This window comes from Artemia franciscana, chromosome 5, assembly GCF_032884065.1.
Source record: "Artemia franciscana chromosome 5, ASM3288406v1, whole genome shotgun sequence".
Classification (NCBI taxonomy): Eukaryota; Metazoa; Arthropoda; class Branchiopoda; order Anostraca; family Artemiidae; genus Artemia; species Artemia franciscana.
In genome coordinates this window covers 49,566,826-49,584,297 of record NC_088867.1, presented here as the reverse complement: position 1 = coordinate 49,584,297, position 17,472 = coordinate 49,566,826, and the positions used below count along the sequence as shown (strand labels likewise).

Genomic DNA, 17,472 nt, shown 5'->3' with positions numbered 1-17,472 from the left:
GTATCTTTAATAGAAGGCCTAGTCTACCCAAGATTTCTAGTATTTGGGATGTAAAATGTATATTCGATCTATTTAGATTGCCAGCTTGGGATATCGAAAATCTTAAATTAAAGACACCAACACAAAAATTAGCAGTTTTATTGATTCTATCGGCTTGTGAAAGAGTTCAGTTTTTGGCCAGTTTGTCACTACATAATATGATACATAATGGCAATGGGAGTTTCGATTTTCAAATTAATGTGTTATGAATAACAACGAAGCCGGGCAACCACAAATAAGTAGTTAAATTTCGATCTTTTCAAGAGTCGTGTTTTTGACAGGTGACGCACCTAGCTTGGTATATTAGAATGACGTCATACCTGAATAGAGACGGCGCACTTTTTCTTACATATCGTAAGCCTTATACCGCTGCGTCTAAGTCATCTATTTCTAGATGGATAAAAGAAGTGTTGATTTCTTGAAGGTATAGATACCAGTATTTATAGTGCTCATAGCACACGGTCTGCCTCAACGTCCCACCTTAAAGCAAGAGGAGTTGATGTGGACCAAATTATAAAATATGTAGGCTGGACAAATGCCAAAACGTTTGCTAGGTTCTATATTAAACCAATTGAAACTGGAAAACAGTTATCTGTCTTTTGAAGCTACTCATCGCATTCAGTTATATTTGAATAACCTTACTACAAATGAATTTTTGTACAGCGGCCTTATTTTATTGAATAGGGCTATTATTGGTCATTAGTGTTGGTTTAGCTCATGCTGAACTTTAAAATTTCAGTTTAACTCGAGGCGAAGCTAAGGCGCTCCTTTTGGAGTAGAATTGATAAATTAAACGAAAACTTACCAAGTTTGATTGTAATTCTACTCCAAAGAAGGAGCGCCAGCGTAGCTGAGAGTTCAACTGCCCTCCCAATTTCCCTTCCCGTTGAACTCTCAGCGTTTCATCATGAGCTTAACCACCGCATACTACAACGACTTTAAAATACTGGTTTTGATTTTGGTCAATTGAGGCGATTGCACACGTCTATCTCAGTTGAACTCTCAGCTACGCTGGCGCTCCTTCTTTGGAGTAGAATTACAATCAAACTTCAAACTTGGTAAGTTTTCGTTTAATTTATCAATTATTGCCCATATTAAAGGTTTCATGGAAGTTTTCAAGGTGGAAGTTGATATTAAAAAAAAACACATAATTCGAAAGGTAGCTCTCAATAGAGACACTAGAGAATTGTTTCTAAGTTCCATTTATGATGAAATTATTATTTCTGATCGTTTTTAAGTACACCCACAAAATTATGTTGTGCAATCAACTGGAATCTCTGATAATAATCTACCTGGAAAGCGATTAGCCTTTAAGAGTGCTTTGCGTAAGACGAAATTGTGAAATGCCATTTAGACTTGTGTGACATCATGTTTATACAATCCTAATAAGGGGGGGGGGTTAATGCCAGAATTCCCTCTCACTCAATCGGACTATCTGTCTTGGTTTTTCTGCAATTTGCCATGACTTGATGCCCACAACTATTCCATTTTAATTCAAACTGAAAAACTATAGGTTCTATGACTATCTTAGCTCTATGACTATCTACCTTAGCTCTACTGCCCAAAGAATGACGCATGGACGGATAATAGATAGACATTTCTATTAACAAATGAACTAACATCATTTTATGCAATCCTAATAATGGGGGATTAATTCCAGAATTGCCTCTCACTCAATTGGACTATCTGTCTTGGCTTTTTCTACAATGAGCCATGACTTGATGCCGTCAACTAATCCGTTTTAGTTAAAATATTTGACTTCATGTCTAATATTTCTCCACTGATTCCACATCAGTGGAGGAGGGCGGAGGAAATTCTAGTGAAATAGGAAGAAATTCACATTTCACTTTTCTCTTCGGGTTTGGAAGAAGAGGAAGACTTGAGGACTTTTGGGGAAAAGAGACTGCGGAAAACCCACTTTATTATAAATATTAAGATGGTATTTTGTTAATAAGAAAATTTGGTGAAAACTAGTTATAAGGAAACCCGTCTAGTCATGTTCTCGACTCGTCATGGGGTAAAACATCGCGAGTGATTGTCTGAGGATTTACTGGAGTAGTGCTAACATGTTCTGAGACGACACTGGCTATGCATTTGTAAATTGGTGTTGCTCAATGTACGACAAAAGTTGTAGAACGAGAAAAAAAAATAAGAAAAAAAACAAGGGTTATTTTCTGAACATTATCCTTGTTTGGTTTTGTCCTTTTCTAAATATTTTTTTTTCCTTTTTTTTGTACACGTGTACCTGAAAATTACAATCGTTTATTTTCGTCTTTTTCTTAATATGTTTGTTCTTCTTCGTTTTGAATCGTACATCAAGTAATGCCAACTCACGAGAACATAAAGGGACTGGGACAAGACAGTGGCTTTTCGATTTTTTCGAAATAAAAACACAAAAAAGACGTCAAATCTGTGGAGGGGAATGGGGTATCTTTGTATTTTCCATTTTTCAGTATTAATGTACAGCAAAAACATATTCATAGAAATCTTCGGGGGAAAGTACCCCCTCCCTTAACTTCTAATTGGTGATCCTGACCGTAGGTCAAGATCAATTGCTGATAAAATTACAAGATGATCATAATAACTGTTATAAGTTTGACAGCCTTGGCAATGCTGCAAAAGTAAGGATTGATGCTGCTAATGATCACCATTAACATAATTAACACCAAAAAATTAAATAATGGCGAAGGAAGCACCAATGGTCTTGCGCAGGGTGACAAAACAAGGGCTTCACCGATATCAACTTGAACGTCAACTTGAATACTTGAACGTCAACGACCTTAGTTTGGAAGCCAAATTTATGGTCGTAGCCGATGCTGATAACTATCAACGACGATGAAGAATAATACACGATGAAAGCTTAAACTACCAAGGGCATCATAATGAAAATATTCTTTTGCCACCTGGCTCCATCTTGGGTCTATCCACACCTAAAAAGCATGATTTTTGATGATTTTTCTTTTGGCTGTTACAGGATATTGGAGGTCAGTTTTCGTGCAGAAAAGTTTCAGCAGTGTTTCTAGGCCGAACCGTTAAAAACAATATGCAGAAACTAATTCGGTAAATTCGATAATGTTTTTCGCGTATAAAAATTTAAAGTTGTTGCAGAAACAAATAAACTATTTAAAGACATGTCTTGAGTTTTCCATTGCGTGTTATTTCATATTTATCGTCCTTTCGGTATAAATTGTTCATCTCGTATCTACTACTAACCATATTAAGCTTGCCAAGGGGGGATTTTACCCTGATTTGTTACCCTTAAATTTGTTATGTGTATCTTACTTTCATTGTTTTCTGAAGTGAAACACTAAATTTAATTTGTGCTTTATGTGATTAAATAAAAAAAACAAGTTTTTTCAACTGAAAGTAAGGAGTGACATCAAAACTTAAAACGCACAGAAATTACTTCGTATATGAAAGAGGCTGCTTCCTCATCAACGCCCCGCTCTTTACGCTAAAGTTTGACTCTTTCTCTCAATTCTTCTTTCTAAAACAGTAAAAAACTTTAGCGCAAAGAGCGGGGCGTTGATGAGGAAGCAGCCTCTTTCATATACGAAGTAATTTCTGTGCGTTTTAAGTTTTGATGTCACTCCTTACTTTCAGTTGAAAAAACCTGTTTTTTTTATTTAATTTCTGAACGTTTTTGAATCAATGCATGTTTTGATTTTGGCTCTCCGCAGAGGAATGATCAAAACGAAATTTGCATATTTTTTTTTTGGCTCAATGGCTTTCTCATAATTTTGATCGAATGATTTTGAGAAAAAAAAGAGCGGGGGACGAAGCCTAGTTGCCCCCCGATTTTTTGGTTAATTAAAAAGGCAACTAGAACTTTTAATTTTTTACGAATCTTTTTATTGGTAAAAGATTTACGTAACTTATAAATTAGCTTACGTAAAGAACTTTTGTATTCTCATGTTTTTATTACATATATGAGGGGATTCGCCCCATCGTCAGTACCTCGCTCTTTACACTAAAGCTTAAATTTTATCCCAATTCATTAAGAATGACCCCCTGAATCACAAAAGCCGTAGAATAAGTAGTTGAAATTACCGAAAATACTTTAGCGTAAAGAGCGAGGTATTAGAAGGAGGTGAGCCCCTCATATGGGTAATAATTTCTGTTTGTTTTGAGTTTTATTGCTGTTCCTTACTTCCAGCTGAAAAAGCTTTTTCACTTTTATTTTTTAATTGTTTTTTTTTAATAATGCTAGTAAATCCTGCTCTCCCTTCATGGAAATTTTCTTCTCCCATTACAAATTCTCGAAGGAAAGTTCCCCCAGCATATCCCCCTCTTCTCAACCCCTCCCCCAAACCAAAAAAATCCTCCTGAAAACGCCTGTATACTTCCCAATAACCATTACTATATGTAAGCACAGGTCAAAGTTTGTAACTTGTTGCCCCTCCCACGGGGACTGTGGGGGAGTAAGTCGTCCCCAAAGACATAGTTATAAGGTTTTTCGACTACGCTGAATAAAATGGCTATCTCAGAATTTTGATCCGTTGACTTTGGGAAAATAATTAGCGTGGGAGGGGGCCTAGGTGCTCTCCAATTTTTTTGGTCACTTAAAAAGGGCACTAGAACTTTTCATTTCCGTTAGAATGAGCCCTCTTGCAACATTCTAGGACAACTGGGTCGATACGATCACCCCTGGGGAAAAAAAAAAACAAAAAAACAAAAAAACAAAAAAACAAATAAACACGCATCCGTGATCTGCCTTCTGGCAAAAAATGCAAAATTCCACATTTTTGTAGATAGGAGCTCGAAACTTCTACAGTAGGGTTCTCTGATACGCTGAATGTGATGGTGTGATTTTCGTTAAGATTCTATGACTTTTAGGGGGCGTTTCCCCCTATTTTCTAAAATAACGCAAATTTTCTCAGGCTCGTAACTTTTGGTGGGTAAGACTAAACTTGATGAAACTTATATATTTAAAACCAGCATTAAAATGCGATTCTTTTGATGTAGCTATTGGTATCAAAATTCCATTTTTTAGAGTTTTGGTTACTATTGAGCCGGGTCGCTCCTTACTACAGTTCGTTACCACGAACTGTTTGATACAAGGCTCTGCAATAAAAGTGATACTTTTGGCATTAATATTTGGAAGATATAAATATGTCAAAATAGGATAATCGGTCTTTCCAAAAAGATGCTCTTATAGGTAAGTCAACAACTAATAATTTAAAGCGTTGAATACATTTTACAATAAACAAATTAACGCATAGAGTTTTAGCTGTTCAATAATACACACACGTTTTTTGAATTCCTCTTTCCTAACAAGATGTTAGGATTAGCCTACATAATACTCATCCAGTCACTGCATCTTTACCTAGTTTACTGACCATTAATGGCCGTGTTTTACTTTTGCTACAGCTATCGGGAACGTTGCACTTTCTAGTGCTCCATGATGATAGGATTTTTTCGCTCATTTTCTGCTGATTTTTAACACACGTTCTGCATATTAAAAATTGGCGGGCGCTTGAAGAAAATTAAATAAAAAAAACAAGTTTTTTTTAACTGAAAGTAAGGAGCGACATTAAAACTTAAAACGAACAGAAATTACTTCGTATATGAAAGAGGCTGCTTCCTCATCAACGCCCCGCTCTTTACGCTAAAGTTTGACTCTGTCTCTCAATTCTTCTTTTTAAAACAGTAAAAAACTTTAGCGTAAAGAGCGGGGCATTGATGAGGAAGCAGCCTCTTTCATATACGAAGTAATTTCTGTTCGTTTTAAGTTTTAATGTCGCTCCTTACTTTCAGTTAAAAAAACTTGTTTTTTTTATTTAATTTCTGAACGTTTTTGAATCAATGCATGTTTTGATTTTGGCTCTCCGCAGAGGAATAATTAAAACGAAATTTGCATTTTTTTTTTTTTTTTTTGCTAAATGGCTTTCTCATAATTTTGATCGAATGATTTTGAGAAAAAAAGAGCGGGGGAGGAAGCCTAGTTGCCCTCCGATTTTTTGGCTATTTAAAAAGGCAACTAGAACTTTTAATTTTTTACGAATATTTTTATTAGCAAAAGATTTACGTAACTTATAAATTAGCTTACGTAAAGAACTTTTGTATTCTCATATTTTTATTACATATATGAGGGGGTTCGCCCCCTTGTCAGATCTTCGCTCTTTACACTAAAGCTTAAATTTTGTCCCAATTCATTAAGAATGACCCCAGAATCACAAAAGCCGTAGAATAAATAGTTGAAATTACTAAAAATACTTTAACGTAAAGAGAAAGGTATTAGGAGGAGGTGAGCCCCTCAAATGGGTAATAATTTCTGTTTGTTTTAAGTTTTACTGTTGTTCCTTACTTCCAGCTGAAAGAACTTTTTCATATTTATTTTTTCATTGTGTTTTTAAATAATGCTAGTAAATCCTGCGCTCCCTTCATGGAGATTTTCTTCCCCCATGACAAATTATCGATGGAAAGTTCCCCCAGCATATCCCCCTCTTCTCAACCCCTCCCCCAACCAAAAAAATCCTCCTGAAAACGCCTGTACACTTCCCAATAACCATTACTATATGTAAGCATTGGTCAAAGTTTGTAACTTGTTGCCCCTCCCATGGGGACTGTGGGGGAGTAAGTCGTCCCCAAAGACATAGTTATAAGGTTTTTCGACTACGCTGAATAAAATGGCTATCTCAGAATTTTGATCCGTTGACTTCGGTAAAATAATTAGCGTGGGAGGGGGCCTAGGTGCCCCCCAATTTTTTTGGTCACTTAAAAAGGGCACTAGAACTTTTAATTTCCGTTAGAAATGAGCCCTTTTGCAACATTCTAGGACAACTGGGTCGATACGATCACCCCTGGGAAAAAAAAAACAAAAAACAAATAAACACGCATCCGTGATCTGCCTTCTGGCAAAAAATACAAAATTCCACATTTTTGTAGATAGGAGCTTGAAGCTTCTACAGTAGGGTTCTCTGATACGCTGAATCTGATGGTGTGATTTTCGTTAAGATTCTTTTAGGGGGCGTTTCCCCCTATTTTCTAAAATAACGCAAATTTTCTCAGGCTCGTAACTTTTGATGGGTAAGACTAAACTTGATGAAACTTATATATTTAAATTCAGCATTAAAATGCGATTCTTTTGATGTAGGTATTGTATCAAAATTCCATTTTTTGGAGTTTTGGTTACTATTGAGCCGGGTTGCTCCATACTACAGTTCGTTACCACGAACTGTTTGATAACATAGAAAATTGAAGATCTTCTCCATCAGAACCTGAATTCTTCTTCTTTTTTTCTAATTTTTACGGCATTTAGGGTGTGCAAGTTTCCACTTAACCAATTTAAAGAATTAGTTTTTATTTATCGTGTCCTTGTTAATTTACTAGGCTTCAGCCATCTCTACAGCCAAAATACCGACGAAACTTCCACATTTATAATTACCCAGACCGATTCTTAACATAGTTTCCTTAACATAGGACTCCCCTTATCACTCAATTTTTTCTCCGAAATATATATATTTTTTATATTTAAAATTCAAAAATAATTTTTTTTAGTGCATTAATGAATTTACTATCATGTCTTATACGTAACTTATTTTTAGTAGGTCTCCGACGGTACAATGGTAAACATACCCACTTTTAATGTGGGTGACCGGAGGTCAATTCCCCGTCGGAGGGAATTTTTAATATATTGACTTTAAATTCAACTGTACAAGCCTATACTATAGTTTAGTTGCATATACAAGTTAGTACAGGCAAGAGTTCGTTCTTTAGTATAATTATTATAATTTTTCGTAAAAAATTATTATATTTTGAGAATTTTTTTTTTATTTGCAAAAGGCACTAGATGTGGCAATTTCATTTAAAATTAGCCATTAAACAGCTCTCTACGATGTTCCAGTGCCCCGCTATCTTAGGAAAAGAAAGAAAGAAAAAAGATGCCGTGTAAACAGAATATCGTGGTTGTAGCCACTTTCCTTGATTTTCAAGTCAATATATTTTCTTTATTGTTCAAGCAAAGGAACGGTAATTTTCTTATATAGGGTTTTCTGACAAGGAGGTTCTAATAATGTACTTCTTGTTTTGATCTGACTGTATTCTTAGGAGTTATGGGTTATTGTAGTTTTTACTAAAGGACGTAGTCGTCCCTTAGTAGGTTGCTAGCTAACGCTGCAACCCGGATAGATCTGTTCAGTATATGCGTTTTGATTAGAAGGATCGTTTTCTTTTTTTATTGATATATACGTAATTATGATGTCTTGCTGGTAGGTGGTATTTGACATCTACTATTGGAAACCAGAGACAACTGGGCGTCTTCCTTTACTGACTCAGCAGCTATCTTTAGCACGCATATTTTCTTCCTTGAAACAGAATTCTGGCAATGAAAATGAAGGACATTTTGGTACATTTATGGATACTTTATTAGACATGGTGGAACAAGCATTCTCAGCTAAAAGCCAGGGTAAGTTGCATTAGTGATTGAATATGGATCCAGACAGAGTATTACGGGGTTTCTTAAATTTTTGCTTTGCCTCTCTTAATCTTTCAGGTACACTTAAGTTTCTTAAGTTTTAGTAATACTTAAGTTTCTTTATTCAGACTTTATATTCAATAACGTTCATCTATAACGTTCACTTGAAACATTAAGCTCTAAACTAATAAATGATGCACCGTTTCGCCTTGGTCCGTTCCACCGTCCTATTGTCATAATCAGGTTCATTTTCTCTTGTTTTTGTGCCTTTTGATGATTTTTGTTTTGATTTTTTGAATGAAATAATTAAAAATATTTTCTTTTCTTTTCAATAAAAACACCTCCCTCCCTCTCTCTCTCTCTCTCTCTCTCTCTCTCTCTCTCTCTCTCTCTCTCTCTCTCTCTCTCTCTCTCTTCTCTCTTAGGTTTGTCTAAGAAGAAAAATTGGAAACTTCTCAGGAATTATAACAATCAACTTATTTTATTAGTGAGACTCTATCAAGTTCATTGGTTAACAGATAATTTCAATAATATGTAAATAATCACATTACTTTTTGGTTTTAAGCCTAAGTTAGTCAACCTTAGTTAACCTACACTTAATTTAAGTGTGGCATTAAAAATAAATACCTATAAAAATACTCTTGGCCCAGAAATATTGAAAAAGAAGAGTGCATCTCCACGTGTGTTTTCGGGTCATGCCAATCGGATGAAAATTTAGCAAACATATCGTGCAAAATTTTTATTTCCAGTTTTGTATCCACCGTGACTTGCTTTTAAGATAATGAATTACATCATAACGAGGTAAATATTTTGGAAAAGATTTCTGCTAAACCGTGTACAGTGCTAAAAATATATTTACCAGTAGTGTGACTTCACTATTTTTTTTTGAGGGGGGGGTCAAAAATATTTTTTTTAAAATCTAGAGGAATGTGAATTTTTCTTTCAATGGGAGTACCAGAAAAGCTATTTTTCGATAAAAATACTATGTCGTAAACCTTCCTTTATGGAATAACTTAAGAGTTCATATTATGCTAGGTGATTTCAAGGAGCAAATTTGTTCATATCGGAGGCAGTACTCAGCAGATTTGAACTCAGGAATTTTAAGATACGTAAGTTTGCATTACGTAACGTAGAATAGTTACGTCAAAACATAGTTGCAACAAAATAGAATTTCTTAATGAGTAATTAATAAATTTTGAAAGTAAACTAACAAACTTCTCTTCAAAAGCGTTTCACGACCTCTTTTCATCACACAAAGTCATTATCAGAGTCTGAATTTCCATTCCTCGTCTTTCACTATGAATTTTGGTTATAATGATGATCCAATGGAGTGATTGTGATTGAGTCCCTTTCACTTATACACCCATTCAGCAATCACCAATTGGGTCACAATCACAATTTTGATAATAATCCAATGAGTTCAGGGACGTTTACGTTAGTCTGATAGGACTTGTTTAAGCGTGAAGGTTTTACTTAACGCAGTTTAACCACTTGGCACAGAAAATTTCGCACAAACATAAAAAACAAACTGAAAAGCAAAACAAACGAATCAACGAATAAAAACCTGGATTGGTCATGAATTTTCTTCATGGGTAAAGATGCTGTCGGACTAACCTGATTAATTTATTTTTATGACACTTGGTATTAACCAAGTGACATAGCGATCGCAAATTCTGTCGGTCTGTCTGTCTGTTGGTCTGTCTGTCTGTCTAGGTTTTGCTACTTTAGGCACTTCTAGGTAAGCTAGGACGATGAAATTTGGCAGGCGTATCAGGGACCGTACCAGATTAAATTAGAAATGGTCGTTTTCCTGATTTGACCATCTGGGGAAGAGTGGGAGGCCGGTTAATTTGGAAAAAATAGAAAAAATGAAGTATTTTTAACTTACGAACGGGTGATGGGATCTTAATGAAATTTGATGTTTGGAAGGATATCGTATCTCAGAGCTCTTATTTTTAATCCCGACCAGATCTAGTGACATTGGGATGAGGGGGAGGGGGGGGACCTAAAATCTTGGAAAACGATTAGAGAGGAGGGATCGGGATGAAACTTGATGGGAAAAATAAGCAGTAGTCCTAGATACGTTATTGACATAATCAGAACGGATCTGCTTTGTTTGGGGGAGTTGGGGGGAGGGTTAATTCTGAAAAGTTAAAAAAAAATGAGGTATTTTTACCTTACGAAGGAATGATCGGTTCTTAATGAAATTTGAAGTTTAGAAGGATATTATGTCTCAGAGCTCTTATTTTAAGTCCCGATTGGATCCGGTGACATTGGGGGGAATTGAGGGGAGGGACCTAAAATCTTGGAAAACGCTTAGAGTGGAGGGATCGGGATGAAACTTGGTGGGAAAACAAGCACTAGTCCTAGATACGTGATTGACATAACCGGAACGGATCCGCTCTCTTTGGGGAAGTTGGGGGGAGGGTCAATTCTGAAAAATAGAAAAAGTTATTTTTAACTTACGAAGGAGTGATCGGATCTTAATGAAATTTGATGTTTGGAAGTATATCATGTCTCAGAGCTCTTATATTAAATCTAGACCAGATCCGGTGAAGGGGAAGTTGGGGGGCCTAAAATCTTGGAAAATGCTTAGAGTGGAGGGATTGGGATGAAATTCGGTTGGAAAAATAATCATAAGTTCTAGATACGGGATTGACGTAACCGGAACAGATCTCCTCTCTTTGGGGGAGTTGGGGGGAGAGTTAATTCTACAAAAATTAGAAAAAATGAGGTATTTTTAACATACAAAAGAGTTTTCATATCTTAATGAAATTTCATATTTAGAAAGATCTCGAGCCTCAGACCTCCTATTTTAAATACCGACCGGATCCAGTGTCATTTGGGGGGGGGGAATCTTGGAAAACTCTTAAAGCGGAGAGATCAGGATGAAACTTGGTGGAAAGAATTAGCACAAGTCCAAGAGAGGTGACTGACATAACCGGACCGGATCCGCTCTCTTTGTTGGAGTTGGGGGGGGGGGGTGGAGTAATTTGGGAAAATTGGAAAAAATGAAGTATTTGTAACTTACGAACGGGTGATCAGATCTTAATGAAATTTGATATCTAGAAGGATCTTGTGCTTTAGGATTCTCATTTTAAATCCCGATTAGATCTGGTGACATTGAAGGGAGTTGGAGGGGGAAGGCGGAATTCTTGGAAAACGTGAAAATCGAGGTATCTTACGAATGGGTGATCGGATCTTAATGGAACTTGATATATAAAAGAATCTTATGTCTCAGATGCTCCATTTTCAATTTGAATCGGATCCGGGGACATAGAGGGTTGGAGGGGAAAACAGAAATCTTGGAAAACGCTGAGAGTGGAGAGATCGGGATGAAACTTGATGGGAAGAATAAGCACAAGTTATAGATACGAGATTGACATAATTGGTACGGATCCGTTCTCTTTGGTGGAGTTGGGTGTTGTAAAAATGGAAAAAATTAGAAAAATTGAGGTATTTTTAAATTAAAAACGGGTGACCGGATCTTAACGAAATTTGATATTTAGAAGGAACTAATGTCTCAGAGCTCTTATTTCAAATCCCGGCCAGATCTCTTGACATTGTGGGGAGTTGGAGGGGAACCGAAAATCTTGGAAAACGCTTATAAATGTCGTAGATACGTGATTGACGTAACTGGACTGGATCCGCTCTCTTTGGGGAAGTTAGGTGGAGGGTTCAGTGCTTTGGTGAGTTTGGATCTTCTGGACGTGCTAAGACAATGAAAATTTCCGATTCGACCATCTGGGAGCTGAAGGGAGAGGAAAGATTAGAAAAATTGAGGTATTTTTAACTTACGAGTGGTTGATCGGATCTTAATGAATGTTGATATTTAGAAGGACCTCGTAAATCAGAGCTCTTATTTTAAATTCTGAACCGGCATTAAGCCTCTGATTTTCCTTTTAAAGCAATCTATTGATTCTTAGAACTTTGCTAGAGCTCATACCATATGAGCTCTTGGCTCTTCCGACCTCGTCACAAGTGCCATATGAGCTCTTAGCTCTTGTTTTTTAATACAACGAATGCATGTGTCCTGAATTTCTTCTTATCATATCGATATGGTTCATAAAAATCATAACTGATATCTCCGACCACACAGGTTTGCAAAAAAAAAAAATTCAAAAGATCAAAAATTTGTTATTTGCATTTTTATCACTTTTTTATGAGTCGAATATTTTTTTTTTCCTTTTTTGGGGGGTGGGGATGTTTAATATCCTTAGTACCGTCTATAAGTAACAAAATAAAAAAGCCAGAGCAAAGTAATATTTTGAGATAAACAGTCGGTTACAAATAAAAAAAAGGCATTTGGTGCCTCTCAGTAAATTTTGTGCGTCTCAGTTACTGTTGCGGTAAATAATCGGACTCCAAACATTAATTAAATAAAAGTGTCTATTATATTTCTATAATTTCAACAGGTTTAAACATTCTCCCTTTTTCTATTATTGTTTTTCAGTTATATTTGAATCTGGAAAGAAATTACGGCAAGACCATGCTTTACCTAGTTGCGAAGTGCTTTCGGGATACCTGGCCTTCAATGACCTGAAATTATCATTACTTAAAGGTAAGAAAAACTGATAATCAGACACGAGAGTATGATATTTTTGCTTATCATGGTGGATGTTTCAGAGACGAATGAAGAAAGCGGGGTACATCTGTCAGAAAATAAAAGATCTAAAGCCGAACAAAACAAAGAAAAGAATCTGAAAGAGACAAACGGGTCTATGGCCAGTAAAGGAAAACGAAGAGAACAAAAATCAAAGGAATATTTCTCAACATTCCTTGTTTTGACAAATTTCGAACAAGGCGCCTTCAGTGTAGAATAAAACGAAAAACAACTAGAATCTAAAACTAAATAATATAAATACAATATATATATATATATTTTCTCTTACTTACTCTCCTTTGTTTTATCTTCAGAAAAGCAGAGAAAAATGTATGTATATTTTTCGGAATTGTGAAACGAACTGTGCAAATTTGAAAATGGATTTTGGTCCAAAGGCATCTGCTGTCTGTGTGAGGGTTTGTCACGAATTCTTTTTTATTGCATGAAATTAAAACTCCGCTGAAAAATTAGCGTTGGAATTACAATTCAACTGCAGCAGAAACAAGCTGTAAGCTATAAACTAATACATAATGCACCGTTTTGCCTTGGTCCGTTCCACCGTCCTATTGTCATAATCAGGTTCATTGTCTCTTGTTTTTGTGCCTTTTGATTATTTTTGTTTTGTTTTATTGAATGAAATCATTAAAAATATTTTCTTTTCTTTTCAATAAAAACATATCTCTCTCTCTTTCTCTCTCTCTCTCTCTCTCTCTCTCTCTCTCTCTCTCTCTCTCTCTCTCTCTCTCTCTCTCTCACAAATGACAGCTGAAACAAGAAACTACTCGTTTTGACTTGTATTGTCAGCCAAGCCATCTCTAGCTCATCGTGCTGTTCAATAATTTTTGACAATGCTTGGGGATAGAGACAATTGCCAGGACTAGTGGCATATTGTTTTTGTTTTTTGTTTTTTATTTATTTCTGCCAAGATTGGTTAGAGAACTATTTATTTTTAATTTTTGTGCAGATTTAGTGTTGCTTAAAGGTAGCTCAATTGCATTCGAGTTATACTCTCAGCTTTGAGTTACCTAATATTTTGTATATATTGGTTGTATTAAAAGAACCTTGAACCTTGATATAGTAAGAGAATTGTGTCGTTAAATCTAGCATCAAAAAAATAATAAAAAAGAATCTATTGCACTGAGTTAGGGCAAGGTTTATCATCACCAGTAATTGCTAGTCCCAGGTGACTTTCAGCCATCCCTGTCTACAGGTTTGCCAGAGATTAATCCCTTGACAATTTAATGCTAAATTGGGTATTTTAGAGATGAGTTTTCAAAGACTTAAATTTCTTAGCAGCAGCAGAAGAGTTTTTATGTCAAAAATAGGACCATTAAACCCTTAAAACTTTCATTTTGCTCTATTTTAATTATTGTTTTCCTATGGGACATCGTTTTGGATATACCCTTCGTTAATATCTTTTTAAACCAATGAGAGAAAAAGGCCCTACTACCCTATTCTTACGTGTTAAAGCCTGCTTTAATTTCATTGGTTAATGTTTGTGACGTATTTTTGTACGCCAATTATATTATTTTTTAAGCGTGTGAGAAAGAAAAGCCAAACAACATCGTTTTTTGCTGTTGTTGCATTTGCCCAATTTTTTAGAGAAACGAAAAAGAGAGCGAAAACTCAATGATGTTCTTCAAATGAAAGATGACGAGTTTTCAAATAAATAAATAAACCACAAATAGTTTTTCACTCCTACTGAAAGGGAAATTTGTTATTATTACTTCAAGCTGAAAGTTTAAGAAAATATAGCACTCTTTAAAAAAAAACAAAAAGCTTTTGAGTAACAACGTTCTTTACTAGTGTGAAGTTGTTAGGCAAATGGGATTAGTCCCCCCCCCCGAATTGGTTTTGCCTCCCAATCTGTAACAAAGATTGAAGAAAGATTTGTAGCAGAGACAGTTTATCTTCACCTTAGCGAATGAACAGACTAGTCGATCCCTTCTCGTGGAACAAGAAAACGCAAACAATGCGCACGATGGCTTATATCTGAAACAAAGGAAAAAGGGCTTACGGAAATCATGATTGTAAACTAGCTAACTATCGATGGTAAATTTGACTGTGTAATGTGAAGTCTTTGGCCACATTGGTATCATAAAAACCTGAATTTTCTAAGATTTAATGATAAATATCTGTCATATCCACTATCATTCCCAAATCATAAGTGTTTCGTGGGCTGAAAGTCTGACATGTATGGTAAGTGTATGGTAAAGCTGCTGTATGGTAAGTCTAGAATTTTATTGAACTTGTTCCCTTTTAAGCGAAGAATTGAGTTCAGCCGTACTGACGGTTGATATGAGTCAAACTAAGTGTATTTACTGTATTTAAGATCTGCTTATTCTTTTAAACAAAGGTTTAACGACGGGACGAAACTGATATGAGCACTATAAAAGTGCCTCCAACGCTACATAAGGAGCTGGGTAATGAAAAAAGGAGTTTCGTAACCTGGGGTAAAGAATGCAAGAAATGGAACACATTCCTAACAATTAATCACAACTTTGCTGAACAGAAAAAAAAGAAAGAAAGGAGTAATCTCCTTTAAAAAAAAAATAATGAATAAAAACTGAATAAAATGAAAAACAGAAAATAAACAAAAATGAATAAAATTTAATGTTAGTTGCTTTAAATATCATTAGTAAAATATCACCAATTATATTCTCTGTCGTTCCTCCCAATATCTTTGATATCTGTATGAACTAGTGAACTGGTTTGAATTACACGAAAAGTTTCTACAAGAACTTTCTAGGAATTAGAAATCGCTAATACTGCGAATACTGCACTTGTTCCTATTTGAAGTAAAAAGCATAGACAGCATGCAAACTAAACTGGGAGATTATTGATGTCTTTTAGATTTTTCTCTGGGGGACTTTCCAAGTTTTGACTTTAAATGAATATCAAATAAGAGAAAAAGACAAAGGCAAAGATATGTAAATAGAAAAAATAAAGACAACATAAACTTAAGTTAATATTGATTTGTTATCAGGGTATGTTTACATTTTAATTCGGCAGTTAGACCATTTAGCAGAAGATTCGCATTTATAAGGGGTTTCCATCCTTAGGGATCTCGAATTATAGGGCTTGTTAGTTTTAGTGACCAAATATAGCAAGTTCATTAGGAAAAGAACTCCAATGTAGGCATACACAATTAACAAAGTAAATTGCAAAAGAAGAAACTGTTAATAAAAAAAAAAAGTACTAAATACGTTTTGGATAATTTGCAATAGTCTCTACTTTTGGAAATACTTTGTTGTAGTTACAGAGTGATTTAAAAAGAATTCTAAGTAGCATAAAAAAAGGTTTTAAAATTATTTTCTATCGACCTGTTCCTCCTAGAATTGTAAGATGTTGAGGCGTGTAACATGATTTACCAAAAATATCTGTTGATAGAGAAATAATTTTTTTTCTGGTCAGTTAGATTTTTTTTCAAATCATGTTTGGTGTGGAGCATTGCAACTCATCTTTTGCTCATTATAATGTTATTTTTAGGTCCTAAAAGGTACTAAGATTTTTTATTCTATTTTCAGGCAGGCTTGAAGACCTACTTTTGCAAAAAGAATCAGTCAATGTCCCTCGTTGTGTGCTTTTGAAACTTCTTCCTTTATTTACTTCATAAATCGCACATATCTACATTTTCCAAGATTACATACATTTCATTCATTGTCTTATTGTTTATAATTGTTAAGGTCCGCAAATAGGTACTGAAAAAGCTGGAAAAACGATCGAATGGCTGTCACTTTTTCCCTAAAGTCCCTATAACAACTATAATATCCCTAAAAATCCCTTGTTACAAGATTCATTCGTGTCAATACTTCAGCCAAGAAGTCTTATTAGTGTGTTAGTGATCTTTAGTCTCCTGAGGACTGCAGAAGAATTTCAAGGCTACAGTGTCCATATTGATAATGATGGGGAAAAAATTTCACGTACATTATCTCTGGAATCATTCAAGCTTGTTTTTATTGTTTTATATATGTATTGACTGAGGTTCGACATTTTTTCTTAGCTTCTTGCTCTTAATGGACAATTTAATTCACCAAAGTAGCCATTGATGTCGAACCCAACTTAATTAGTCCTTATATCATTGTTGCTAAGATAGCTGCAACTTAGTAAAAAAACTGATACTCGGTCAATAGTAGCCGTAAATAAAAAAAAACTATTGAAAAAAAAATAATGCAAAAAATGTTCAACTTAAATAATGGGAAGTGGTAACTGTCTTTCACGTTTAACTCAACAATAATTTGTTAGCTCGAAATTTTTCTTTCGAAACAGAAAAAAGCAGTTGCTGATTATTGCTATTCTGAAGAAGTCTACAAGAAACAAAACTAAAAAAAGAAAAAAATAAGTGATTTTGAAATGTTGCGGTTTTGTGATGAGTTTTTGGTTATTAACTGAAGTGATTACCTTGTGTTTTTCA

General features: G+C 35.1%; 1 protein-coding gene across 5 annotated transcripts in view; it reads left to right on the top strand.

The window, feature by feature from the left end:
* The window catches only part of LOC136027541 (anaphase-promoting complex subunit 1-like), a 255,997-nt gene extending 239,278 nt beyond the window's left edge, over positions 1–16,719 (top strand). For all 5 annotated transcript variants that reach the window (XM_065704890.1, XM_065704889.1, XM_065704892.1 and 2 more), the window contains 3 exons: positions 8,254–8,446; positions 12,909–13,016; positions 16,586–16,719. In XM_065704890.1, the coding sequence (XP_065560962.1) occupies positions 8,254–8,446; positions 12,909–13,016; positions 16,586–16,674 (390 nt within the window). In that variant the 3' untranslated portion in view covers positions 16,675–16,719. The remainder of the gene's footprint in view (positions 1–8,253; positions 8,447–12,908; positions 13,017–16,585) is intronic.
* The last annotated feature ends 753 nt before the right edge of the window (positions 16,720–17,472 follow it).